At 43.6% G+C, this 27,549-nt stretch overlaps 6 protein-coding genes and 1 non-coding gene across 7 annotated transcripts; 4 read left to right on the forward strand and 3 right to left on the reverse strand.

The window, feature by feature from the left end:
• Window positions 1-3,726: 3,726 nt before the first annotated feature.
• On the reverse strand, window positions 3,727-4,824 carry L203_106228 (uncharacterized protein; the record flags this gene model as incomplete). Its single annotated transcript, XM_066215586.1, has 10 exons — window positions 3,727-3,863; window positions 3,930-4,055; window positions 4,106-4,157; window positions 4,215-4,253; window positions 4,305-4,375; window positions 4,426-4,508; window positions 4,557-4,575; window positions 4,629-4,656; window positions 4,710-4,754; window positions 4,810-4,824. 10 exons carry the CDS (start codon window positions 4,822-4,824, stop codon window positions 3,727-3,729), a joined length of 615 nt encoding a protein of 204 aa, XP_066071683.1.
• A 336-nt stretch (window positions 4,825-5,160) lies between these two features.
• Window positions 5,161-5,621, forward strand: L203_106229 (uncharacterized protein; the record flags this gene model as incomplete). The annotated part of the gene is made up of 3 exons (XM_066215587.1): window positions 5,161-5,298; window positions 5,366-5,546; window positions 5,590-5,621. The coding sequence occupies 3 exons, from the start codon at window positions 5,161-5,163 to the stop codon at window positions 5,619-5,621; spliced, it is 351 nt and encodes a 116-aa protein (XP_066071684.1).
• Window positions 5,622-5,954: 333 nt separating this feature from the next.
• On the reverse strand, window positions 5,955-7,618 carry L203_106230 (uncharacterized protein; the record flags this gene model as incomplete). The annotated part of the gene is made up of 4 exons (XM_066215588.1): window positions 5,955-6,276; window positions 6,349-6,506; window positions 6,555-6,752; window positions 6,800-7,618. 4 exons carry the CDS (start codon window positions 7,616-7,618, stop codon window positions 5,955-5,957), a joined length of 1,497 nt encoding a protein of 498 aa, XP_066071685.1.
• Window positions 7,619-8,933: 1,315 nt separating this feature from the next.
• Window positions 8,934-9,341, forward strand: L203_106231 (uncharacterized protein; the record flags this gene model as incomplete). Its single annotated transcript, XM_066215589.1, has 4 exons — window positions 8,934-8,997; window positions 9,062-9,173; window positions 9,236-9,278; window positions 9,333-9,341. The coding sequence occupies 4 exons, from the start codon at window positions 8,934-8,936 to the stop codon at window positions 9,339-9,341; spliced, it is 228 nt and encodes a 75-aa protein (XP_066071686.1).
• Window positions 9,342-10,719: 1,378 nt separating this feature from the next.
• Window positions 10,720-10,835, reverse strand: L203_106232. Its single transcript, XR_010725536.1, has one exon. It is a non-coding gene; the product is annotated as a 5S ribosomal RNA (ribosomal RNA).
• An 805-nt stretch (window positions 10,836-11,640) lies between these two features.
• On the forward strand, window positions 11,641-12,822 carry L203_106233 (uncharacterized protein; the record flags this gene model as incomplete). The annotated part of the gene is made up of 7 exons (XM_066215590.1): window positions 11,641-11,672; window positions 11,778-11,952; window positions 12,013-12,128; window positions 12,179-12,209; window positions 12,258-12,274; window positions 12,324-12,426; window positions 12,478-12,822. 7 exons carry the CDS (start codon window positions 11,641-11,643, stop codon window positions 12,820-12,822), a joined length of 819 nt encoding a protein of 272 aa, XP_066071687.1.
• A 48-nt stretch (window positions 12,823-12,870) lies between these two features.
• On the forward strand, window positions 12,871-13,689 carry L203_106234 (uncharacterized protein; the record flags this gene model as incomplete). Its single annotated transcript, XM_066215591.1, has 5 exons — window positions 12,871-12,873; window positions 12,926-13,049; window positions 13,102-13,221; window positions 13,274-13,465; window positions 13,517-13,689. 5 exons carry the CDS (start codon window positions 12,871-12,873, stop codon window positions 13,687-13,689), a joined length of 612 nt encoding a protein of 203 aa, XP_066071688.1.
• Between the last annotated feature and the right edge of the window lie 13,860 nt (window positions 13,690-27,549).

The raw sequence follows: 27,549 nt of genomic DNA on the forward strand, positions 1-27,549 counted from the left end.
ATCTACGCCTCTTTCATCTTTTATCCAATTTACTTTGGGTACAAGTTATGATATGCAACATCTCTACAAACTGGCAGATGGAAGGCTCGGGCGTATGGAATCATTTTCATTCAAAGACTTGAGAACAATTGAGCAGTCTTAAAGATTAAAGGTCAGGATGATCAAATAATTTGTTGCAAGATTCCAAATTCTCTTTGATCAACCTAAACTGTATCGCGATATTCATCCAGATATTTAGAACTGGATTCATGTTATCTTGTCATGCATCTGCATCAGCGTTGGTGTTGAACAATCACAATAGAAGGGTATTTCATAGGAACAGCGATTTACAAATATGACCTTGCACCGCCTCGAAAAAGATTAATCAACATATCTATCCTTTTTGGCATCCCAACCTCTTTCCCAAACAGCCTTCCTGAGTCATTTGAGCTCAAACCATTTGTTCAGCAATCTCTTTGTTTCGTCTTAATCTTTTACTATTCGCCATTCATCCCCAATGTTAATATATAAGAGTTGTTTTGAATCATCTTTATTACACACATAATATGTTCAGCATTCTTGAGCATGTGGAAATGAGAAATAGACCGTCCTTATTTACTTTGTCAACTAAGCCTAACTGACAATTGGACATAATACGTACCATCAACATATAGATGTCTCGAGAGCCATTTCATATAATCTATTCTCAAATCAACCTTTTTACAGGCAATGCAGTTGTAGAGATGATGTTTGAAAGAGAAAATTTAGCTTCATACCAAGTTGGCTTGAAAGAAAGGTAGAGGGGAGGAAGGCCTTTGGGAGTGAATTTGTCAGGCGAAGAGAGATTGCTAAGATTCGTTCGTTTAGGAGGGAAAAAGGCTAACAATCGCAAAGGTCTAGAGGCAGTCACAAGGACCATAATCGCTGCACCGAGTCAGCCACGTCATGGAGGGATTTACCATCAACACACTGCAATCGTCACATTCGGAATACTGAAAAGTAAGTCTCTTGAATATATCTGTATTCCTAGTCCAGAAAGATCCAAAGCATCGACCGAGATCGATGACACATTTATTATTCTATTCAGAGTCTTGTCTGTTGCTAAGAAAGGGAGGCATATGTCCATCCATTGAAGCTAAGCTTAAGCTTCAGCAGCTTCACCAGAACATTGTAGTCAGACATGAAAGTACACCAAATAAATTCCGTCGCCTTGGGCGCTTCCCATCCAACCTGCTCAAACATTCTCTGCATTCTTCCAGGCTCAAAGGCCTACCTATCGCCCCAATGAACTTCAATATTGATGGCATCGCCATCGCCGTCCTCAACTCCTAATAGTGTCTTGATATCGTCTCGAGTGATATTATCTCAGTTACCTTGAATGTCAGCAATCTTTCATGTTCCCATATTTGCGACTATCCACATCCACAAAAGCGCTTCACACCATCGTTCGACCTATTCAAGTGATATGCCGAGCATCAAAAGATGATTTAACAACATACTCGAAGAGAAGTAGCCATTGTATTAGCACATCACCTTTATCAATATTTCCCTCTCTGAATCTCCTGTTTCCACTTTTCCCTAGAGCGTCTTCGAACATTAAACTGGCTTCGTGATGAAGTCTTCATGTGACAGTTTTGGGAACATGAGAAAAGTATAGGCGAAGGCAAAGGGGGAAGTGTTTAGAAAGGATAGCATTAGTATGGTAAAGGCCTACCATTTCGCCCGCAGAATTTATTAGGCTTTTTTTTCATGTTTGGTTTGACTTATTGAAGATATCCATGGTCACAACGGAAAACGGAGCCGTAGAGAGGAGAGTGAAGATTAGAGACGGCATGAGGGAGGAACAAGAAAAAACCATCGTTGAGAGAGATAGTTGCATCGGCCTGGGACTATTGAGTCAGTCCTGTCTAGATGGGTTAGTGAAAAAACCTTGCTAAACCAGGTAGCCAACCGATACTACTTTCAATTGACATGGAATTGAAGCTCAGTAAAGCCTTCTTCCTTTACTCTTTCTCTTTCCATACTCTCTCGCCGAGTAGTTCCATACGCCCAACTCTATCTACAATAGGGAGATGTAATTTCTCTGAATATGAGGCGCATCTTAAAGTCGGATAATTCGCTTCAACAATGTGCTGTCTCTCTTCGTAAGATTGTTGAGCTTGTTCACCTGAGATTTTTTTTGAGTTTTTGAGGATGTTTATGATCTTTTTTCTTGGTGGCGGATGATTCCAAGGATGAAATTATATATTGTGGCAAGAGTTCAAGATCGTCAGAATAGTTAAATTGATAACCAGCGAGGATCAGATGAAAAGTACGGCGATGTTCTTGTAAAACCTCCAATACGAAATGCATGGAATATACAAGTTTGTTTTGCTCCCTTAAGATATATTCAGTAGGAATCCATTATAAAATATGTAAACGTACCAAAATGATGCTCAGGCGAGCGAATCCCTTCCTATTTTGTCCAATTCATCATGCTATCCTTCCATCTATTATCTCATCCATTGACCCATAGCGAAGTAGCATCTGGCATCTTCTCTGCGCCGATTTCATCTTTTTCACACAATGTCTCTCCACCCATAAACCATTGTTCCATATAATGAGGCGGCAAAAATCTAGTTGCTCACAAGCGAGGAAAAGGAGGTTCAAGTATAGGTAACAGAAGGAATGGTCGCCAATGAGGATCGACAGAGTCGAGATGATCGTTCCCTTATCACTGTGGTGGTTCAGAGCTAGACTCAAAGTTTTCTTTTGTCATTGAAGCCATCCTGAAAGGATTAAGAGCTGAACCTTGCCCCTCTGATATTTTCATCAATCTCAGTGTAAGTATAATCAACTGTAAAAGAATCGACACCTTCGACTTAAGAGGTGGCCTGATGTTATTCCTCATCGTAACCTTCATTTTTGTTGTTGAAAACAGTGTGAACATAGACGATCCGAATAGCCTATATAACATAATGGGCCTAGAAGGCAACAAAGGTTGCTAGACATTGCTTCGATTTGAATAGAATTTTGAAGAAGATAGTTCGAGGTATGGTGTCGACGAGACATGGTCTTGCTCCTTTTTGATTTGTACATATTTCGAAAACATACCGGCCGTTTGTGGTAGTGAAAAGTGACCCAATTTGTTATAGCTATAAGCAAAAATATAATGGTGGTCATATGGCCGATCAGTAGACAGCAATAACAATGTAAGGAGTGTGTAAATGGTAGCGCTTCATTATCCCTTTTCATTTTCATTATGTAGCAAACAACCTATGCAAAGTGCCAAAATTCCTGTCTTGCGTAGTCAGACTCAGCATATTAAGAACAAAGACTTGACCTACCATGGCATACCAAGGTCCGTAACAAAGCTTGGTGACTGTCGAGAAATGGCTCACTTGTATTTTTTCTCAAAAAAGACATGTGTTTATAGTCTCAAGGCAATAAATAGTTATGAACAGAATAAAAGGAGATTCAAAGATAGAGAATATTTACTGCTGACTGACGACGGCAGGATAATCAGGTACAAGGTTTGGGGGACTTTCTACCAATAACTGGTATATTCTGGCTGAATAATTGTGTCCGTAATGTTTGTTACATTGTACCCTGTAACATGGATATATACAAAGATAGCTTGAAACCAATTAGAGAATGACAGAGTAATATGAATAATATATCTGAATAACCGCCCTTGAGCTATTAAAACATAACGTTTCGTCCAGCCGAGATAGATTTGTCGACGGAAAACCTATCCCTCTCTTTTGTCTATAAGATTACACAACGTCCCTTCCATCCATCTCGCAGCATTCCCGAGCCGCCTCCCCTTGGGCGGCTTCCTATAGAGACTCTGGCTGCCTCGTGAATTGCTTCTTGAACTCCTCTATTGTGTTTCGCTGAACATTCTTAAGCAAACTGTCAGACAAATATCCTTTTGCCGAGTTGCTGCTGTAAAAGTCATAGACACTTACCTAAATAGCGGCTAGCTCGGATTGCACGAGCAGTTGCCAAGCCTTCATCATAGGTCACAGTGTGTAGTGATTGTCGAGCGAGCTTTTCTTTGGTACTTGAATCTTCTCTCAGGTCGCATTTCAGAGCTGTTTTCAACGTATGAGCCGCGTTCAAGGACGGATACTGCATAACGCGCCAACCAGTATTATCTTCACCCCTGGACAGAACTCGTTCACCTCATGTATCCACTGACAAACGCTCAGTCTCGTTCTGACTTATTTGGGAAGCTAAGATCCGAGACTGACCTTGGACTCTGTGTTCTCCAAGGAAACAGGAGAGTCAACCTGTCATTCTATTAATGCCATGCCTATTGAAAATTATCGCCTAGGGCTTACTGAAAAGCAAATCATCACAACATGTGTATCAGCATATGACAATGAGCGCAGACGATCAAAATCTTCTTGTCCTAAAAATTGCTTCAGGTCATATACATGTCGGCAAAATGAAAACGCATACCAGCAGTATCCCATAAACTCAGATCAACCACTTGGTCGTCCACCTGTACCATTTCTACATAGTTTTCAAACACTGTTGGTTCGCTATGTTTCGTCAATGTTACCGTCAGTACAAGAGTCGGAGAGACGCACTAGGTGATCGGGAAATAACCTATAGCAGCACCTGTCAACTTCTAAACACAACAATTCGCGCAATAGACAAACCTTTGGTAAAAACAGTGAGCAAGGATGTCTATTGCCGTGATGAGCGCTTTTTACTCGTCATATCCGTAATCATGAACAGACCTTTCCACATGCACCGTCTCCTAGTACAACGAGCTTCCGACTCAACTGTAAAATGACATGAGCTGTTTCTTCAAGTAAGTTTCTTCAGCTCTAGTCTTACAGGCTTTACGCCCATCGTTATGATGTGGCTTTTTCAGCACTAAAATGAAATTACTGATTGAGGACTGATAGTCACTGAGTATTGCCAGTACGATGCCAATAATTTCTAGTTAGGAGATATCAGTTGAAAAACGAGCGTAACGTTCTTGCCATAACTTGCCTTATATAATATATCAAACGCTTTGTATATTGCTGTATGTATTACTTATATGCGTACTTGTTAAATGTTTGGTTGGCGCGTCCATGCCATTTACGAATCCGTGCCTGAAATCCATCTCCCAACACACAAGTCACTTTCCATTATCCTACGCATCTATCACTTATCACCTTTTCATTTCTGCGACCTTAGAATATGTCCCAGAAATCCAACAAACCCGCATATGTTTCATCTTCGAGCACTGTTGGATCGCAGTCCCTAACTTCTCGGATATCTTGCAAAGCCAGTGATGTTGCCACCTTAGTATACTTGTTCTTTGAAACCTTGATCAGTGTACGTCTCGGCCTGATTAATCACTTGTATATCCTAACGATAACCTACTGACAAAGGGAAACAACAGCCAATAGTAAACCCAGCACTCTGGGTTAACCCCTCGGGGCGAGTACCGGGCTCAGCAAGAAGGCCAGGAAGCGGACTAGGGGGCAATAATAGTGGAGGAACTGGTGGCGGTGGCAGTGGTGGTGGCGGCAGTGGAGGAGGAGGAAGATTTATGACAATGAGCGATCTACGTGGAGGTCAGAGTAAGTCATCCGTTAGCAGGCCTGGCTAAAGTATTTTTTTCAGCGGTGGATGGCTGTCGAGCCACTTGTGGTTGACAAAAATAGCCAAGCTGTGACAAGATATTTGTATTAGTGTATATGCAAAGATGGTTATATTAATGCTAGAAGAGACAAACAGTGCAAATTACAGAGAACACTGGCAAAGCCCTAACATCGCAAGAATGTAGCAATCAATACTCGTATCAAAGCGTGGAAGAGAATCGAAAAATAAAACACAAACTAAACACGTCATGAAGTGACTAGCACTCGTCTAACGTACAGACAGAAGTGGATGACTAAAAGCCAAGAAAAGGATGTAGGCAGGATTTATGTTGCGTTGCGAGATGATCATCCGTAAAGAGAGTACGGGTGGATTCGCTATCAGGTCATTTACCAAAAGACAATTCTACGCTTGCCGGGAGCAGGAGAAGCTGCAGCGTCTGCGGCATTCACAACGACGGGGGTGTCGTTATAGACATCTGTCTTAACTGCACTGGTCTCACCAGAGGGGGAAGGGGTATCAACAATACTGGTAGACTGAGTTCCTGAAGCAGTTACAGTTGAAGGGTCAACTGCGAGAGCAGCTGCGGTGGAGGAGCCAGTGACGGTGGCCTGCGTCCCGGAGGCGGTGCCATTTTGACTGACAGAAACAGTTTGGGCCAAAGACTGAACAGTGCTGGTATGCGAGGTAGCACTAGCAGATGAAGGAATGCTAATTCGTGTCAGCTTTGAACATTGCATATACAAACGAGTTGACCCATAAGATCAATGGCAGATAACATACTTCTCAGTGGCTGTGTTCTCATCGTCGCAATCTTCTTCTTGATCATCCACAGTCTCATCATCGCAGTCTTCTTCGTCATTCCCACCAACAGAAGTGGCAGGAGGAGCAGAGTTGTCATTGTGCCCGTCGTCAAATTCATCATCGTCCTCACAATCAGGCTAGTCAGTCAAATCAGCGAGTACCCAAGAGTGTTACGTCTGACATACGTAGTCATTATTATCGCTCTGGCCAGAAGGGATAGAGCCAGGGGAACCAGAAGCACCAGTGGGAGTGGAGACAGCAGTAGAGGTAGCGCCAACTTGGGAAACTTGTACGGCAGGGCTGCTAGTAACAACGGCAGCGTTTCCGACAGGAAAGCTTGAAGGTACCTGAGTCTGAGTGACAGTTACAGTAACCGTAGTAACCTATCTAGGTATCAGCCCGCTGTTGAAAGTGTAACAAGAATACGTACGCCACCGCAAGTGGGGTCGGCGGAAGCACCTGCAGCATTGACAGCTCCCAAGGCCGTCGAGGTGGCGCCGGAAGTGGGGGCGTCATTGACGGCACTGGACTCTTTGACGATTGTATCAGAAGACTGACCACCAGCGGCGCTTGAGACGACAGAAGTAGGAATTCCGTCAGCAGCTTTAGAGGTAATTGTAGGGGTAGGCACTTGGCTGACAACAACAGAGGAGGGATGAGAGGATTCTGTGGCAGGAGGTCCACCTTGTTGTCCGTCCTCATCCTCACAGTCATCGTCGTTGTTCTCGTCCTCATCCTCACAATCATCGTCGTTGTTCTCATCCTCATCCTCACAGTCATCTTCGCTGTTTTTGTCCTCGTCCTCTTCATCCTCACAATCCTCGTTGTCACTGCCAGTACCAACAGGGGCGCTGTTGGGAGCGGTGGGTTTAATGGTATCAGCTGAAGAAGTAGCAGAAGCAGACACGCCGCTATCGTCTTCCTCGTCACAATCCTCTCCGTCCTGGTCTTCACTGTTCCCTTCGCCGCCAGAGGCCTGAGTGGTGGTGGGGGTGGCAGTGACTGATGAAGTAGCAGTAATAGTGTTGCTTATGGCGGCATCCAAGGCAGTGGCGGTACCTTTAGCCGAGTCCTGGCCCGAGGCGAATGCATCCGTGGACGCGTCCTGACGCGCAAAATGTTTATCATGGGCCCGGATGAGGACGCCACCTGGCCCTCTACGTGGGACTGGAGTGTCTGTACGGGCGAGTACCGAGGTGCAAAGAGCGAGGTAAGCTGCGGTTGTGAGCACCGAGACCGTGAGCTTCATAACGGGCGTGTTTTGGCGAAGGTGTATCAGACAACGAAAGTGGCAGCGAAAAGAGCGTGAATGGTCTGGTGGAAAGAAGAGAAAGAAAACTAAAGAGTAAGCGCAGCTTGGTTGGAAAAGAAAAAAGTAAAGAGGATGAACAAATGTGTGGTATTTCAATGTACACCCTCATTAGACAGGGATTAAAAATGGTCTGTGCGTCAAGTCACTCAATTCGTGTAATCAAAGGCCTCCTTTACACCAAGTGTTCTTGCCCCCTTTGCCGTTGTGCTCTACGCTGTAGTACCCTGAGCCCCCGTTTCATTCTCGTCGCCAGACAACAGTACCACTATGTACGTGTGTATACGTAATCATTAGCCAAAGCAGTGGAGAATCTGGACCCTGCTATATGTTACGTAAATTTATATGGTAGCGTGTGAGCAGATTACATTGGTATGGTGTAAGTGATTAGAATTTTCCACAAGTCTTGTTGCTGTCGGTATTTCACTTTTGTTTTTTCTCTTTTTCTTTTATCTTTTATCGTTTATCTTTTACCTTTGTCAACAGCCACATGAAAACACAATCCTTCTTACGTACGAGAATTGCACCCTCGCAACAGTTGTTGAGAATTTGCAATCAGTCAAGCATTTGCGGCTAACTCATCTAAAATTATCCCAAGGCGCCAGTTGTAGTTCAGCCAGTCAAAAATGCAGTGGGGATCGCCTTCAAGATCATGTAGTCCGGACAAAGACCACACATGAACAAGCAGCTGAACAGGATAACCTACAATTCTGAAAGTATTGGATACGCAAGACACATTCGCATGCGACAACTTGGCAAGGACGAGCGGGTCATCTACCCGGGAATACACATCCTGTTACGCTTGAGTCAACAGAGCAACCAGAAAACATGTACAGCAACTTGCGCGAAACCTGATCTGCCAATTTTCAAGAGTGAATAGCATTTGCCAGAGAACTGTTTCGTTTCACAACCGTAATTATATTCAAAGGCCAATTTGCGTCTTACTTTCAATGTGACAGGCCGGTGATTGGTTTGTGTTAATTTCTACGATAACACGGCATGAAACAAGTTTTAGGAACTGGTAAGCTTCTTTTTCAACTATTCAATACCCTATTGGTTCGGAATTCTTGCCCATTGATGCCCAAGTAGTAAACGCTTATAGCAAAAAACTTGGAATCAACAACCCAAATTGAATTTCCTATCGATCCAAATTATCCAAGCGCGGTTGACAGCAGCGAGTCGGAATGTGGTTAATGTCTCAATCAGCTGTTGGCTTCCGTGGAACTCAAGGTACGATACATCAATAATCGGCAGAATGAAGCTTCCTAAGCAACTAGAAGGAAAACCTGTTAATTATCATAAGGGACACTCTTGTCGCAGTGCGTTTATGCTAATCAGGCCATCTACAATGAATCTTCTGGCACGTGGACTAATCATCAGTAGATAAACACATATACCATAGACATTCAGAGGGTGTCTTTTTGCGTTCCATACATGGTTATTGCATCTCAAATACTTCTCGTCCCTTGGAATCTGAAAGAATGAAATCGAGAGCGTATGTTAATGATATGCGTAAATATAACAGCAACCGGATAAAAAGGTTCCCATGTCTTAAAGCCGAGATAGATTAAGATTGAAAGAACCTTGGCAGACACTGCGAGTAAGTGTTTTAGCATATATATTCGATGGTTGCTTTGAACCTAACATCTCATAGCTCATATAAAACAGAAACATCCCCAAAATTGTTAAGTCTGCAACCTTATGGTTGATATTGGCTTTCCGTATCTGATCTTATTGCGGAAGTAGAAGAGTCACTGCTCATAATCTCAACGTGTCTTTTTGAAGGTAAATTTCTCCGACGTTGCAATCGCCTCAGATATCGTAATCGCAACATCTTTCATTGTTTGATACCGAACTGAGTCATACTTGTCCCATTTTTATTCGTCGTCTTTGTCATAATGCTTTGATCTGTGCGCATTCTTCAGCATGTAAAATCTTGTGAGGGACAAGTCAACTCATGCCCCTGTAGATTATTTCTATTCAGCAGTCACTCAAGTGGACAAATTCTGCATAAGCGAAAAGAAGTTTATGTATTTTTTTAGAAAGCCAAAACACTAAATGACAATGAAAGATTGCCAACATGATATGCAGTCAGTGCTTTTTATCACTTTGCACAATATGACATGATTTTATGAAAATACGTGATGTTTCTTTTTTGCTGTTTTGAATCGCCTGTTGTATCAGCAAGTGCGACAGGCGATGATATAACCAGAATTTAGGCGAGAGATCCTACCCACTCCAACTGTAAGCGCGTCAGCACTTTACACTGCCACTGGTGAAGGTCGAAGATAAGTCCGTCAACGAGGAACACAAGAGGATAAGGAAATATACATATATATATGTATAGATAAACAGTAGAATACTTTTACTATAGATACTTCATCTCAATGCATGACCAGTGCTAGTTTTGCTGTATCAAGAACTTTAACAATATATATACATACTATTTTACATAGTATTTGTCCTCAACAACTCAGTGAGACACTCCTGTGCCTACACCAACTGTACTACAACCACGCACCCTCACCATGGGTGAGGGAATAGCACCGACGGCTATAAGATGAGTGTTGACGTTTTGTTTTCTGATGCGCTCGTCAGACTTAGCATAATGCAGGGCTATAACGAAAGCTTGGCTCATATTGTATCGCCCTTCTTGCTTGGCAACTAAAGTCAACAATGGACAATATATGAGTTTTTATGTCAAGTGCTCCACCCCAGTTCGAGGTTGCACTGTTTTTGTCTATTCGTTTTCATTGATGACTTCTATCACTTGGGCAACGCACCATTACTATGTTATTGTGGCTAAAACATTCTTATCACTAATTTAATGAACGGCAATTTGGAATGTACATTTGACATATCTACTCATGTGTTGTAACTATCTTCCAAGTAGCGTAGTCAACGCCTTTCACGACGACGAATCACTCAATTGACCTCATAGTAGGCAAAATATCTTGCTATGCCGAGTCCGTTTCCAAATTGATTAAAAACTTGTTTGCGTTATTTAAGAAATAAGAGAGTATATGAGACAACCAAAAAAAACCTCAGCACTCGGGATTCCCAAGTGGTCCCCCACCTTGGTACTAACCGAGCGATATGCAACTTGACTTCACGGATCGGACGGGACGTGGTATTTGATGCAAATTCTATGGCCGAGGATAGCTTTACATACTGGATAAGAATTATAATCTTATTGCGCCAAGCATTTTATAACCGACTTATATCCTGAAAGCGACCTAGTTCATTGTCTTCAGTTGTCGTCCAGTACCATGAGCTCGGTCTCGCAACATGCAATGTAGCCAACAAAAGGACCGTGAATACTTATTAAGACTTTTCGTAGTCTTTTTGGTTAAGGCCTGGAATCAAATAACTAGTCCGGTCGTAACAAGTTGACCCAAAAGTTTGGCACGGTAATAACAATTTGTGAGAAGCTGTTGGCTAGTAGAATGATATATCATTTGTTTTCTTCCTTTCTTTTCCTTCTCTTTCTTTATATCCTTTGATTTCATGATGAATAATGTCAAGATTGCGTGTCACGGGATGGTGGATGATAAGGCAAGGACTGATATAGAAACGGATGAATGTCTCTGACTTCGCACTGTTGGTAGATAGCTGAATGACTTGGTTGATGCAAGGTTTGATTTATAGATTGACGTATAATACATCGCCAAAGAAAAGACTAAAGTCTAAAGAGTCCTTGTATTAATACCTTACAATCAAAGTTTATTATGAGAAAAACTAGTTAACAATAGAAGTGAATAAAAATGCAATGTTTGAACAATGTCAGAAGCAGATAGGCTTGCGGAGTAACTGGCACGCCTAACTAGGTACCACGTAGCATAGTTCCATAAACATTTATGTTTATACTTTACCTCTCCATGTACCAAGCACTGTAACGGAGTCAAATCCTTGACCAACAAAAAGAGTCACGTGATAAATAATCCAATAGTTCCTCAAAACCCATGATCATCACACAAAGCCCTTCTCTACATCAGTAGGCTGTCTTATCGCCATATTCCAACGTGGCTACCAGTATCAACCTTCTCACTGTGACAGCCTCAGAGCTCCAAGCCAAGCTCGCCAACAACTCTATCACCAGCAGGGAGCTTGTCCAGCTCTATCTGAAGCAAATAGCGCAATACAATACGTACTTGAAAGCTGTCATTGCCGTCGCGCCCAAAGATCTGTTGGCCGAGACAGCTGCAGGACTCGATGAAGAACGTACGAAAGGTAACATCCGTGGCACGCTCCACGGCATTTCAATTCTTGTCAAGGTTCGATTTTGTGTTCCTATTGTTTCAGCTCGCACGATATCAATTCTCATTTATATCTAGGTTAATATTGCCACCGTTCCGGAACTAGGCTTGCCAACAACATGTGGCAGTCTCGCACTTCTAGGCTCAAAGCCAAGGAAGAATGCCGCCATCATCGAACGAGCGAGCCGAACTATGTCCTTGGTCGGAGTGTAGTATAACTTCCTCCTTAGCTTATTGCAACCAGTGCAATTATTCTTGGCGAGGCAAACCTTTCAGTAAGTCCTCGTAATATCATGCATTGGGAGTTGTCTGATTTTCCTTAGGAGTGGGCTTTGTACAGGTTCGTCTGTGCCTTCACCTGGAAACGACACCGCTCATTCCTTACCAAGGTCTGATTTTGCTGACTGGGGATGGTCTGCTGTGGGGAGACAAACTCAATCTGCATACGTCTGGGGCGGTTTTCGCAGAGACGATCCTTGTGCTGGTCACAATGTAACTACCGACCCATCAAAATGACTGGGTACACATCTAACAGTTTTGTAGAATCCTGGTGGCTCGTCGTCCGGCTCTGCCGTCGCTGTTGCCGCTGGATTCTCACCTGTTTCCATCGGCACCGAAACCATAAGCTCGCTCATCATGCCGAACGATAGATCCGCCTTGTATACCATCAAACCTACCCTCAAGATTGTCCCACAGGATGGTATCATTCCGGCCTCATTGGAAGCAGACTCCACTGGCCCGATGACCAAATCAGTTCTAGACCTCGCAAATCTTCTCGACGTGATTATAGACCCGAGCAAGACAATTATACCTGAAGGTGGGTACAAGAGTGTTGTTACTGGAGAATGGGGCAATATCAGGATTGGCATCTTAGAGCCTGATGTGTGACTGTTCCCAATCAAAATCGTCAAGTACGAAAAGGAGGCGTCGGATCAGATGGTAAGGCTGCCTAACTCGTTGACTGTTGAACCGCAGCTCATGGCAGTGCCAGCTACGAGATTGGAAATCAGTCTATGCAAAACTCGCATCTGTCGCCAAGGTAGTGAAGCCCGTGAGGCTGATATCGATGGATGAGGCTACTGAGAACGGCGAGAAGGACATTAACAACGCTTTTCGTACTGCCTCTCAAACAACCATCCATGGAAACTCCTATTAACTGCCGTTTAGGCTATACTTTCAAAGGTCTCCTAGAAGGCTATCTTACAAGCATTGACGATTGCAAAGTCCACACACTCGCAGACCTCATTGACTTCAACAAAGAGCATGCGGAGCAGGAGCTTCCACCTAGTGAGTCATCCGTGTATTTTGGACAGCTCAGAATACTCACCGCTCTATGCAGGTGCCAACAATCAAGCGAATCTCATTAGAGCCTTGCACCCCAATATGACAGACGAACAATATCACAGTCTCTTAAGTTTCGCTCGCGACAGTTGTGGCAAAAGAGGGATTGACAAGACCCTTGAAGAGAATGGTGTTGACATCATCATGGGCCCCGAAGATGGTCTACTGTTCAGCATTGCTGGCTCAGCAGGTCAGTGGCGAAGCAATGACAGGGTTTCAAGATCTAACAAGTGTACTTAAGGGTACCCAATTGCGTCGTTACCTCTCAATTATCTAGATTTTAATGGCAGGACTTTTGGGTTACAAATTATAACCAAAGCGCACCAGGACGCTCTTTTGATTCGGGCACAAAGTGCCTGGGAGGCCACTTTTCCAAAGCGCCAGCCGCCGCTGTTAGATGGGGTTGTTTCATGAGAGGTGTCACGGCCTGTACTTGTTTTCTGTTGTGCAGGCTGGATAGGTATCACTAAGGTTTCTCGGTTCTGGATTGTTTAATATATTTCTAGGTATATTCTGGATGTAGACTGTAATTTTTCACCAAAACAGGCCTAAAGTTAATACTCTCGGACGTGCATCAATAGAATTATGAAAGAAAGAAAAGGAAAGAACTAAGTTAAATAAACTATATACACCACTCTCCACCATTGGACATCCCTGCCCTTTTTTGTAGTTTTTGGGCGGGTTGAAGAAGATGTCCTGGGGTTCTAGGGGTTCTGGGTTCTCGGGTTCTATGGTTCTAGGTTTCAAGGTTATATATATATATATATATATGTATATGTATGTGTTTATTCAACAGGCCTAGAGTTCGTACTCCTGGACATACATTAAATTGAAGACAATGAACAAAGATACAAAATACAGAACTTAATACACAATCCTCCCTGTCGTACTTTAACCCATCTCCGTGGAGTTACAGTGGAACTGTAACTTGCGGCGATGTCCGCCGATGGAGGCCTGTGTACATAGTTTACATTTGTATCTTAGTTTTCTCTTTTCTTTATAATTCTATTAATGTATGTCCAGGAGTTTATACTCTAAACCCATTATATTTAAAGAATACTGCATCCCCAAACTACATCTAGACCTAGTCTCAAGTCTCAGAATTACCGAGAACCCAAGAAACTAAGTTTGTGAGTCTTACCAGCCTACATAAAGAGAATTGTGAAGGGCCGTGACAGTTCTTCTACTTCGCGGGCCTCAAAGATGACCTCCAGGACCGAATGCTGACCTCTAGCGAGTTCGCATCCATTCATATCCTGATTGAGGGGTCAATTAAATGGGACAACCTGTTGCATAAACGAAGGGAGTGTTACGACCAGTGCCGGCGGCTGGGATAACGACACAGGTGGACGATGATAATAATGACGCTGGTGGCCATGTTGACGATATAACGGTAACGTATCCGAATGGGACTGGACGATACTGATGATTGGAAGTAATAGTGATAACAGCCTATATGTGTAACATATGATATTTGAATTCTCAAGGAGAATCCTCAACAACTACCTACTCTATATATATGATATATATCTAGTATCCTGCCTGTATCCACGTGTTATGACCTTGTGTGTGCAGGGTCATAACAGGGAGGTCCAAACCACAGTCCAGGTCAGGACGAACAATCCTATCACTCCCTCGCGACCTGCTTTTGTCCCACGCGAGTCTACGCCTAGACAACTCTCGGTCCCGGCGCAACCAACATATACGCCGATGGAAGTCGATGCTGTTCGACAACGCCGTGGTCCTCTTACAAGGGAAGAAAAAGAGTACAGGCGCATCAATAATCTTTGCGCGTACTGTGGAAGGGCAGGACATGGTGTGGAAAATTGTAGAGCTACACCTAAGAGCAATGATCGTCAACAGCCGTCGCGAGTCCATGCGGTCAACGTTATGCCCGACGAGGAGGATACTTCTGTTACAGTCTTGACTGTAACTATCCTTGCGGCGATGTCCGCTGATGGAGGTGGGAGGAGGTCTCGTGTATATAGTTTATAGTTGTATCTTAGTTTCTCTTTTCTTTTATATCTTTATTAATGCAAGTCCAGGAGTATTACTCTCGGCCTGTTATAAATTAAAGATCATTGCATCCAGAAACCACCTAGACCTAGCCCAAGAACCAAGTAACGAATACCTAGAACCCGAGGTTGCCAACATTTGCCAGCCTGCAACCAAGAAAGAGAAGGCCGTGACAACTTCGTTGGAGTTGGCAAAAAATGGAGAGTCCCAAGCTCAGTAAGAAGCCCCGCTTGGGAAATACAGGGGCAATCCGTACAATCTCATAAAAGTATGTGTTACAGTTCTGTAACAATAGGTTATAAGCAATGCATAAGTTGGTGTTCGAGCACCGTCAACAATCCTTTTGCGGGTAATTGATGCATTGGTTAAACCGTTACAGTATGCACGTTGATGAGCCTCTTTATAGTAAACTGTTCACTACTAGCTCGTCAGTTTCTGCTACTACACCCACTGCAGAAGAACACCTCTGTTACGACTTGCCTTGTCTATGAGATAACTCGGCAAGGTGGACGATGAGTGGCAAAAGGAATTGCCACAGTAGAGGTGAAGTGGCTTATTTGTAAGCCAAAGATGATTGATAGGTTTAGTAAGAACCCCGGACGATTGGAGTGATGGCTGGTAGAAGTGTGATGAATGATAAGTCACTGTTACGGTCCGTAACAACGGCATATAAGCAATGCATAACTTGATGAATGAGCACCGTCAACAATCCCTTTTGTGTTAATTGATGCATTGGTTAATACCGTAATACAGCGGCCATTCCAATCAAATGCAACGTCTTTTCGTGTCAATTGTGTAAGGGGAGCCGCTTTTCTCGCAAATCCTTTGATGAATTGTCGATAGAAATTCGCAAAACCCAAGAATCCTTGTACGTCTTTCACTTTTTTCGATGTTGGCCAATCCAGAACTGACTGCACTTTTTGCTTGTCCATCTGTATGCCGTCTTTATTGATGACAAATCCCAAAAACTCTACTTTGTCCTTATGAAATTCGCATTTCTCAGCTTAAGCGTATAGTCCGATTTTTCTCAACCTCTGTAATACTTTCTTGACCTGATTGGTGTGCTCCTCTATTGAAGCAGAGTATATTAAAATGTCGTCAAGGTATATAATTGCGAAGTTGTCCAGCATGTCTCTGAAATTGTCGTTCATAAGATATTGAAATGAAGCGGGTGTTACAGTTCTGTAACAATAGGTTATAAGCAATGCATAAGTTGGTGTTCGAGCACCATTAACAATCCTTTTGCGGGTAATTGATGCATTGGTTAAACCGTTACAAATTAATGGTGCTCGAACACCAACTTATGCATTGCTTATAACCTATTGTTACAGAACTGTAACAGTCTGACTTCCTTCACTCTGGAAGGACGAGCCTCCTGGTGAGTCACAACGCTAGGTCATAAGGTCCTCCGTTTGGCCTCCATGGGACTTTCGGCAGGTCTAGATAGCCACTCCTTTCGATGACTATGTTACAGTCTGTAACAACAGTATATAGGCAGTGCATAAGTTGACCAATTGAGCAGGTCAACAATCCCTTTTGGGTTAATTGATGCACTGGTTAATACCGTAATAAATTGACCTGCTCACCCTTGGTAGGAATCCTGGGTTCAAATCCCAGCGGGGTGAAAAGATATTCCACTTTTCATGGCTCAGCCCCGAACCTAGATGACGTAGTTGTCTTTGTCCTAGGAACCCACCTCCAAGGCATTTTACCTTCACCCTTGCGTGGACGGCACCTTGCTAATAGTGATCATCCAGGGAGTGGTTGCTTAGAGCTGCGGCAGTTACAACGAAGGTTAAATGGGGGACCTTATAGACCGAAGTTCTGGCTCTTCAGTGGACTTGGCCCTCTGGTGAGGGAAGTCAGACTGTTACAGTCTGTAACAACAGTATATAGGCAGTGCATAAGTTGACCAATTGAGCAGGTCAACAATCCCTTTTGGGTTAATTGATGCACTGGTTAATACCGTAATAGACTACCCTTAGAGGTGCCTGTCCACTCGCTGAAGGTCAAACACCCTGGACGAGACGCGGGTTCCTAGGTTTACTAGATCACTCGATACTAGAAGGTGATACGTCACCTGGATTCGGGGTCGAACACGAAAGTGCAAAATCTTTCACCCCATCTACGGTTTGAACCCACGAGCGTCTGCCAAGGCTGAGCACCATTAATTTGTAACGGTTTAACCAATGCATCAATTACCCGCAAAAGGATTGTTGACGGTGCTCGAACACCAACTTATGCATTGCTTATAACCTATTGTTACAGAACTGTAACACTTTCTCCCACCGAAAAAAATGAAGCACTCCTGTGCGATGAACATATCAGTACTCATCATATACAGTGGGGAGCAAAATGTTTCAATGTTTTGTTTTTTTGGATTGGATCACCAATAACTCCCAAACGATAGCAGCGGTAGCCATCGTATACCGATGCAAGGTACGACCACTTCTTAGTTCTACAACGCATCTTCAGTGACGTCATTAACTGTATTTATGGCTGAGCTATGCGGCTTGGAAAACAGAGGCCACATTGAAACATTTTGCTCCCTGTTTTCTGAAAATATGAAACTCGTCATAGCTCCACCAAAACGGCCCTGAATGACGTCACCTCTTCAATACGTCATTCCGCATGCAGCGTCATTCCGCATCAGTAGCGGAATGGTATAAAAAGGGAGACGTTTGTGCTCAGCTGCCTGAACAATAATCATGCGCGCTATTTCTACTACCCAAGTCAACAAAGCGATCTCATTGCTACATACCCGCCGCTCGTACCGGCAAATAGCCTCAGAACTAGGCCTAAGTGTCAGCACTATCAGTCGCATCCACTCTAAGCACTTTCCGTCGGATACTCCAAGAGCTAGAGGCCGCCAATCAAAATTGTCCCCATCTGAAATCGAATCTTTAGCCTCTTTGATCCACCGTAACAAGGCAAAAAGTGCTGTGGAACTAAAAACATTTCCAACATCTTAAGCGGTAACAGCGTATCTGTACATACAGTAAGACAGTGCATGAACAACGCTGGGTTTGAGAACGTTACGAAGGAAAAAAGCCATTTCTCAAATTGCAGCACAGGCGTGCAAAAATAGATTTTGCAGAACGGCACAAAGACTGGACTGTGGAAGACTGGAAACGGGTCATATGGTCAGACGAGACCAAGATCAACCGCCTAGGCCCGGATGGAAACAATCGGGTGTGGATTAGTAGTGGATCGAGCTTAGATGAGAAATCGGTCGTTGGAACAATGAAGTTTGGTGGTGGAAGTGTCATGATTTGGGGATGTATGACGTGGTACGGTGTGGGCTATGCAGCCAAGATTGAAGGAAAGATGGATGCCGACCTCTATTGCGCAATATTAGAGGACGAACTACAACAAACGATTGAATACTATGCCCTCAACCGCTCAAAGATCATTTTTCAACAAGACAACGATCCTAAACATACGAGCAGAAAAGCTAGCGAGTGGCTTCAAAATTGCAACATGAGTACTTTACGGTGGCCCTCTCAGTCTCCCGACCTTAACCCCATTGAGCACTTATGGCATTACCTCAAAAAAGAGCTCAAAAGGGAGAAAAATGAGCCCAAAGGCATGTTAGAACTTTGGGAGAGGATTGAAAAGGTTTGGGATGAGATACCGGTCTCAGTCTGCCAAAGCCTTATAGAGAGTATGCCACGGAGGATACAGGCCGTTCTTCGTGCCAAGGGAGGCTATACAAAGTATTAAAAACATGAATTTATGTTCTCAAAAAAAAGGGAGCAAAATGTTTCAATGTGGCCTCTGTTTTCCAAGCCACATAGCTCAGCCATAAATACAGTCAATGACGTCATTGAAGTTGTGTTATAGAACTAAGAAGTAACCGTACCTTGCATCGAGATCCGATAACTGCCGCTGCTATCGTTTGGGAGTTATTGGTGATCCAATCCAAAAAAAGAAAACATTGAAACATTTTGCTCCCCACTGTACTTCACAATACGTCCCTATTCATTCTCTTCAGTGTACTCTTGTTACAGTCCTACTGTAACCCCTACGGAGATGGAGGGATGTCCGACGGTGGAGAGTGTGTACATAGTCAATTGTATCTTAGCTTTCTCCTTTTCTTTATAATTATATTAATGCAAGTTCTGGAGTACTTCGCTCTACGCCTGCACGTTATATAATACTACATTGATATACAAGTCCAAAACCAAGAACCCAGACCCTAGAATCGAGAACCCAAGAATCTAGAACCAGCTTTCACATCCTAAACGATTATCCAACCTGCACGTAAATAAGCAGGAAGCAAGGCGGTAACAATTTAATATAATTATCTTGTGCACCTTGGAAAATCGTATGGAAAAAGAAATTGACGAGAAGCAGTATAACTTGAGAAATACTGCACAACGAAAATTTTCTTCAGTAAAAAAGGACCCAGAAGAAATAAAAATGGAGAACCAAGCTATACTTGAGAATCTCGAGATGATCAAGGAGTTGAGGCTGGAAATGGAGAGGATGCGCCTAAAACAAGAGGGTTTAGAGAAGGAAAATGAAAAATTAAAAACGCAAATAGAAAGTAGAGGAACGGACGTTGGCGAGCAGAATAAAAACTCGGAAGAAGGAAAGAAAACGGTGGTCTCAGCAACAGGAGGACGCTCGTTTACTCCTGAGCGGTTCGATGGCAAGGACGCGGCATCCTTGAGTTACTTTATATTTCAATGCCGAAGTGAATTTTCTCAGAACGCAGAGAGATACAAGTCTGAGGAATCCAAAGTACAATTCGCAACGAACTACTTGGCAGGATCAGTGGCCGAGACAGTAGTTGCATACCTCGAGGAGGATTCTTGTGCATGGAAATACGACTTCGAGGCATTTGCGACGTTCCTAATTAAAGGCTGGGGAAACCCCAAAAAGCGTCAAGTAGCTATGGAAAAATTGCAAAACATACGTCAAGGATCTCAAACAGCGAGACAGATGTTTTTGGAATTCGACCGCTACAGAGCTGCTGTAAGCGATTACCCGTTGTCCTTAATTGTGGGATTCGCAGAAAAAGCGCTGAGAATTGAAGTGCTAGAAAGGATGGAGCCGAAAGAAGAAGAGGAATGGACGGACTTTGAGGAGTTCAGAGCAGAAGCTATAAAAAGAGACGAGCAGTGGCGAAAGATTGAAAGATTCAAAAAGGAAAATAGCCAGTACCCGACAAATCGTCCTACAAACTCCAAGTCAAACACTGCTGGTCTATACACCACGGCTGCAACAATGCCTGGAGATCCACCAATCGAATGGTTTAACGGGGGGTTATCTGTTGCTGAAAAGGTGTGGAGAAAAGAAAACCATCGTTGTCTAAGGTGCAGAGCACCTGGACACATTGCTCAAATGTGCCCAACTGCGAGCAAGCCTGTTCGACACATGCAGATGGTGGTAGGAGAGGAAAGGGATGTAGATGTGAGTAAACGTCTTCTCTCTCATCCCAATCCCAAGCTGTCAAAAGCATCTCCCTCTAGAACCTTTGCATTGTCAAGAACTAACCGACAACCAGAAGTAAATATGCTTCTGAGTAGTGGAGGAATTGTGTACAGGAATGTTATCGCTTTGCTGGATACTGGATCAAGTGGCTGCTTCATTCAGCCTTCAAGTCAACTATTGAAGTCAGCTAAAATAGCCCAGCATAAGAACAAAATCACCATGAAGTATCTTGACGGCCATACGAAACAGTTTGACAACCTCAGCTATGCTGAACTGTGGATAAAGGTACATGCGAATGAACCTGCGATCCGCCTTCAAGCAGACGTTGTAGCGTTCAACGGACCAGAGATGCTCTTGGGTGACGAGTTTATGGCTAAGCATGGTCTGAGAATTGATTATGACAAGCTCACTGTGACTTTTAGAGAACCCAGTTCGCGAGCTACCGGTGTAAACGCTATTAAATTAGCAAAGCATAGGTGGAAAAACTCGATGCTGAATGTAAGAAGAAGCGAAATAAGAAATGCTGGAGAAAACAAATTAAGTAAAAGTGAAGAGGAAAAAGAAACAAAAGAAATTAAGCAAGTTGTTCCTTTGCCATTTCATGAGTTCCTTGACTTGTTTAGAGAAAGCAGAAGTAAAACACTTCCACCTTCTCGAGCGAAATATGACTTACCAATTGAATTGATTCCGAACGCGGAAGTCAAGAAAACGGGCATTTATCCAATGTCACGTCCTGAAGAAGATTTTCTTCGACAATGGATAAGAGATGGACTTGCCAGTGGTCATCTACAAAAATCCCAGTCACCCTATGGTTCTCCTGTTTTCTTGATTCCAAAACAAGGTAAAGTACCGTACCGTGTGGTGACAGATTACAGGGCAATCAACAACAAGACAATCAAGAGCAGCTATCCGATACCTCGCTCAGATGCGCTAGTCGAACGTCTTCAAACTGGCCGCGTGTTCACAAAGCTCGACTTGAAAGGCGCATACCAACTGTTGCGCATCAGAGAGGGAGATGAGAACAAAGCTGCGTTGAAGACGAGGTACGGTACGTACGATTCTCTTGTTGTCCGAGATGGTTTGTGCAATGCTCCCGCAAGTTTTCAATATTTTCTCAACGACATCTTTGAAGATCTGCTCGACGAAGGTGTAGTGGTATACGTTGACGATATTGTGGTCTATGCAAAAACACAGAAGGAACTTACGGCCTTAGTTTATGAAGTGCTACGTCGATTATGGGAAAATAGGCTGGTGGTGAACGCAACAAAGTGTGAGTGGGAACAGGAGGAAATCACATTCTTAGGTCACAAGGTTTCGCATGGCAAGACCCATCTATCTCGTGATAAAATCAAAGCAATCGTAGAGTGGCCGAGCCCAAAGACAGCGAAACAGTTAAGAAAGTTTCTCGGGTTTTCAAATTGGTGTCGTCGATTTATAAAAGGCTATGCTCACATCACAGGACCATTGTACAAACTACTACGCAAGAATGCCGAATGGGAATGGGATGCCGATTGTCAGAAAGCATTCGAAACACTGTCACGGCCTTCTCTTTCTTGGTTGCAGGCTGGCAAATGTTGGCAACCTCGGGTTCTAGGTATTCGTTACTTGGTTCTTGGGCTAGGTCTAGGTGGTTTCTGGATGCAATGATCTTTAATTTATAACAGGCCGAGAGTAATACTCCTGGACTTGCATTAATAAAGATATAAAAGAAAAGAGAAACTAAGATACAACTATAAACTATATACACGAGACCTCCTCCCACCTCCATCAGCGGACATCGCCGCAAGGATAGTTACAGTCAAGACTGTAACAAACACTACGAGATGCGTTTGTATCTGATCCAATCATGAAACTGTATGACAATTTACAGCAAGTGATTATCGAAACAGATGCATCGGATTGTGCGGTAGGTGCTATAGCGTTTCAATATTTTAGGAACAAAGAAACAGGCAGCATGAACAAGCACGCAGTGGCGTATTGGTCACGTATAATGTCAGATGCTGAACGTCGATACCCTGTAGGTGAAAAGGAACTGCTAGCCATCGTAGATGCACTCAAGGAATGGAGAACATGGCTTTTGAGTTGTCCAGGACCGATTCAAGTTATTACCGACCATAAGAACTTGGAGTTCTTTATGGAGAAGCGTCAGCTAGGACGTAGACAAGGTAGATGGCTTGACGAGCTAGCTGAGTTCCACTTCCAGATATACTATCGACCAGGACATGAAAACGATGCTGCTGATGCCTTATCACGTAGACCAGATTACCACATGGGCAAAGGTGTATCAACAGATGAAGCAACAAACCCGTCTAGCTTTGCACAACTGCTACCTGCCATGGAAGACTGGAATGAGACAAAAGAAGAAGAAAAATATATAAGAGGAGTCGCTGTGAGCACAAACCGTGTTCAGAAAAATCTATCGCTACGTGAAAAGATAATAGAAGGTATCTTAGTTGACCAGATGTTAAATGAGATGCGCAATAATGGACTACAGATGGTAATCTACGGGCAAAACCCGTTAGAGCAGTGCAATTTTATTGGATGGACAACAGATGGATTACTGACATACAAAGATCGTATAGTTGTACCGGACTACGAAGGCGCAAGGTTAGACATACTTCGATTGCGACATGACTCCAAGTTTACCGGCCATCCAGGAAGAGATAGGACACTGAGCATGATAAGAAGAGACTACCACTGGGATGACATGAAACGAATGGTCTCTGAGTATGTTAAATCATGCCACGAGTGTGCAAGGCACAAACCAAGACGTCATGCTCCCTATGGGCTCTTACAACCTCTGCCGGTTCCTACTCGTCCATGGTCAGAGATCTCGATGGATATGATAGGACCGCTTACAAAGTCAAACGGATATGATGCGATCTTAGTAGTCGTTGATCGTTTTTCAAAGATGGCGCATTTTATTCCAGTCACTACAAGCATCACATCGATCGATCTTGCCGAGCTCTTTGTACAGCATGTGTTCTCGAAGCACGGAATCCCAGAGAAAGTATTGTCGGATCGAGGTTCTATCTTTATTTCTCAATGGTGGCGCGAGTTTGCTAAGCTTGCAGGAATGAGTAACGTATATTCGTCGCCTTACCATCCACAGACCGATGGACAAACGGAGAGGATAAACCAACACTTGGAGCAGTACTTGAGCATCTATACCTCGTATCAGATGGATGACTGGTGTAGTCTTTTACCGTGGGCAGAATTTGCTTATAACAATGCTCCTAGCCACAGCACCGGACTGTCCCCGTTTGAAGCCTTATATGGCTGTAACGTTCGATTCGACATTGATGCAATTGAAGGAAGGCTGGAAGCAGCAAAAGAGAATCAAGTGGATGTCCAAACTTTCGAGCGATATAAAGGAATAGAGGAATGTATTAAGCAAGCTAATAAACGGTCAGCCAAACAATATAACAAGAAGCACTTGCCAGTGCCGAAGATGGAAATAGGAAGCGAGGTCTTCTTGAGTACCAAGAACTTGTCAACAGAACGACCTTCTGCCAAGTTGGAAGCTCGTTACATTGGACCATATAAGTTGACGGCATGTTACAGTCTTGACTGTAACTATCCTTGCGGCGATGTCCGCTGATGGAGGTGGGAGGAGGTTTCGTGTATATAGTTTATAGTTGTATCTTAGTTTCTCTTTTCTTTTATATCTTTATTAATGCAAGTCCAGGAGTATTACTCTCGGCCTGTTATAAATTAAAGATCATTGCATCCAGAAACCACCTAGACCTAGCCCAAGAACCAAGTAACGAATACCTAGAACCCGAGGTTGCCAACATTTGCCAGCCTGCAACCAAGAAAGAGAAGGCCGTGACAATTTAATAAAGATATCTCACGTGCACTCTGGCAAATACTCATGCTAGACGAAGGCGGTCAAGAAAATAGATACAATCTGAGGAAGACAAACCAAATAATCTCGAAAGAAAAATCATTAATCAAGATGGAAGAAATTTCCCTAAAAGAAAATCTTGAAATGATGAAGATGTTGAAGGAGGAAATGCAGAGGATGAGGATTCAGCAAGCAGAACTGGTGGAAGAGAATAGAATGTTGAGAGCCAACAGCGTGGACGTTACGAGGACTCCGGCCCACTTATCAAATAAACGAACTGTTGAGCCGGAGCGCTTTGACGGAACGAGACCAGCGGCCTTAGCCCATTTCCTGTTCCAGTGCAGGAATGAATTCGCGCAGAACCCTGGTAACTACCTATCGGAGGAAGCAAAGGTGACCTTTGCGATATCATACTAACCGGGGCTGCAGCAGAAGCAGCTGTTCTCTGTCTACGGGGAAATGCTTGTCCTTGGAAACATAGTTTCGACAACTTTGAAAGGTTTCTCATGGATGGTTGGGGCATTCCTATAGAAAGGTCAACTGCAAGACAACAGCTGCAGAAGATCACCCAAGGCTCTCGCACTGCAAAGGAATTCTTTACAGAGTTCGAGAAATACCGAGTAATGCTAAGCGATTACCCATTGGACGCAATTATCGGTTTCGCAGAGAATGGGTTGGAGATGGAGGTCCTGAGGAACATGGCAAGAAAGAAAGTTGAACAGTGGACGACATTTGAAGAGTATAAGGAGGAGGCTGTACAGGCGGACGAGTACAGAAGAAAGATGGAAGAGCTTGACAAGGCAAAGAAGAGCAGATACCATGCAAGCCGTCCAGCACCAAGCAAACCGAGTACTACTGGAGTGTATACTACGCCTGCTACTATTTCCGGCGACCCGCCAGTCGAATGGATTAACGGCCAGTTATCAGCTAGTGAAAAGAATGGCGAAGGAATAACCTTCGCTGCTTGAGATGCAGGGCGCCTGGGCATGTTGCGATTCACTGTCCTACTGCAAACAGGCCAGCTCGGCATGTGCAAAGGGAAAGGAAGGAGGAGAGTGATGTAGATGTGAGTAAACGTCTTCTCTCTCATCCCAATCCCAAGCTGCCAAAAGCATCTCCCTCTAGAACCTTTGCATTGTCAAGAACTAACCGACAACCAGAAGTAAATATGCTTCTGAGTAGTGGAGGAATTGTGTACAGGAATGTTATCGCTTTGCTGGATACCGGATCAAGTGGCTGTTTCATTCAGCCTTCAAGTCAACTATTGAAGTCAGCTAAAATAGACCAGCATAAGAACAAAATCACCATGAAGTATCTTGACGGCCATACGAAACAGTTTGACAACCTCAGCTATGCTGAACTGTGGATAAAGGTACATGCAAATGAACCTGCCATCCGCCTCCAAGCAGACATTGTAGCATTCAACGGACCAGAGATGCTTTTGGGTGACGAGTTTATGGCTAAGCACGGTCTGAGAATTGATTATGACAAGCTCACTGTGACTTTTAGAGAACCCAGTTCGCGAGCTACCGGTGTAAACGCTATTAAATTAGCAAAGCATAAGTGGAAGAACTCGATGTTGAATGTAAGAAGAAGTGAAATAATAAATGCTGGAGAAAATAAGAGAAATAAAAATGAAGAGGATACAGAAATAAAAGAAATTAAGCAAGTTGTTCCTTTGCCTTACCATGAGTTCCTTGACTTGTTTCGAGAAAGCAGAAGCAAAACGCTTCCACCAGCTCGAACGATGTACGATCTGCCAATCGAATTGATCCCGGGCGCAGAAGTCAAGAAAACAGGCATTTATCCAATGTCTATTCCTGAAGAAGACTTCCTTCGTCAATGGATACAAGATGGGCTTTCTAGTGGACATTTACGAAAATCCCAGTCGCCGTATGGCTCCCCTGTATTCTTGATTCCAAAACAAGGTAAAGTACCGTACCGTGTGGTGACAGATTACAGGGCCATCAACAACAAGACAATCAAGAGCAGCTATCCCATACCTCGCTCAGATGCCCTAGTCGAACGTCTTCAAACTGGCCGCGTGTTCACAAAGCTCGACTTGAAAGGCGCATACCAACTGTTGCGCATCAGAGAGGGAGATGAGAACAAAGCTGCGTTGAAGACGAGGTACGGTACGTACGATTCTCTTGTTGTCCGAGACGGTTTGTGCAATGCTCCCGCTAGTTTTCAGTATTTTCTCAATGACATCTTCGAGGACTTATTGGATGAAGGCGTGGTTGTTTATGTGGATGACATTGTTATCTATGCAGACACAACGAAAGAGCTTACTGCCTTAGTTTACGAAGTACTACGTCGCCTGTGGGAAAATAAATTAGTGGTGAACGCTACAAAGTGTGAGTGGGAGCAGGAAGAGATAACGTTTTTAGGTCATAAGGTATCCCATGGCAAGACACATCTACCAAACGATAAAATAAAAGCAGTGGTGGACTGGCCGATTCCGAAGACAAAGAAACAATTACGAAAGTTCCTTGGGTTTTCCAGTTGGTGTCGCAGATTTATCAGAGGCTATGCTCACATTACAGGACCGCTTTCAAAGCTATTGCGCAAAGACGCAGAATGGGAATGGAGCGACGACTGTCAGAAAGCGTTCGAAACGCTAAGAGACGCGTTTGTGGCGGATCCAATAATGAAACTCTACGATAACTTACAACCAGTAATTATAGAGACGGATGCCTCTGACTGTGCGGTAGGTGCCATAGCTTTTCAATATTTCAAAAACAAAGAAACAGGCAGTGTGAACAAGCACGCAGTAGCTTATTGGTCACGCATAATGTCGGATGCTGAACGTCGGTACCCTGTAGGTGAAAAGGAACTGCTAGCAATAGTAGACTCCCTCAAAGAATGGAGAACCTGGCTATTGAGCTGCCCAGGACCTATCGAAATAATCACAGACCACAAGAACCTAGAATATTTTATGGAAAAACATCAGTTAGGACGCAGACAAGGTA

The sequence above is a fragment of the Cryptococcus depauperatus genome, chromosome 8, assembly GCF_001720195.1.
Source record: "Cryptococcus depauperatus CBS 7841 chromosome 8, complete sequence".
NCBI lineage: Eukaryota > Fungi > Basidiomycota > Tremellomycetes > Tremellales > Cryptococcaceae > Cryptococcus > Cryptococcus depauperatus.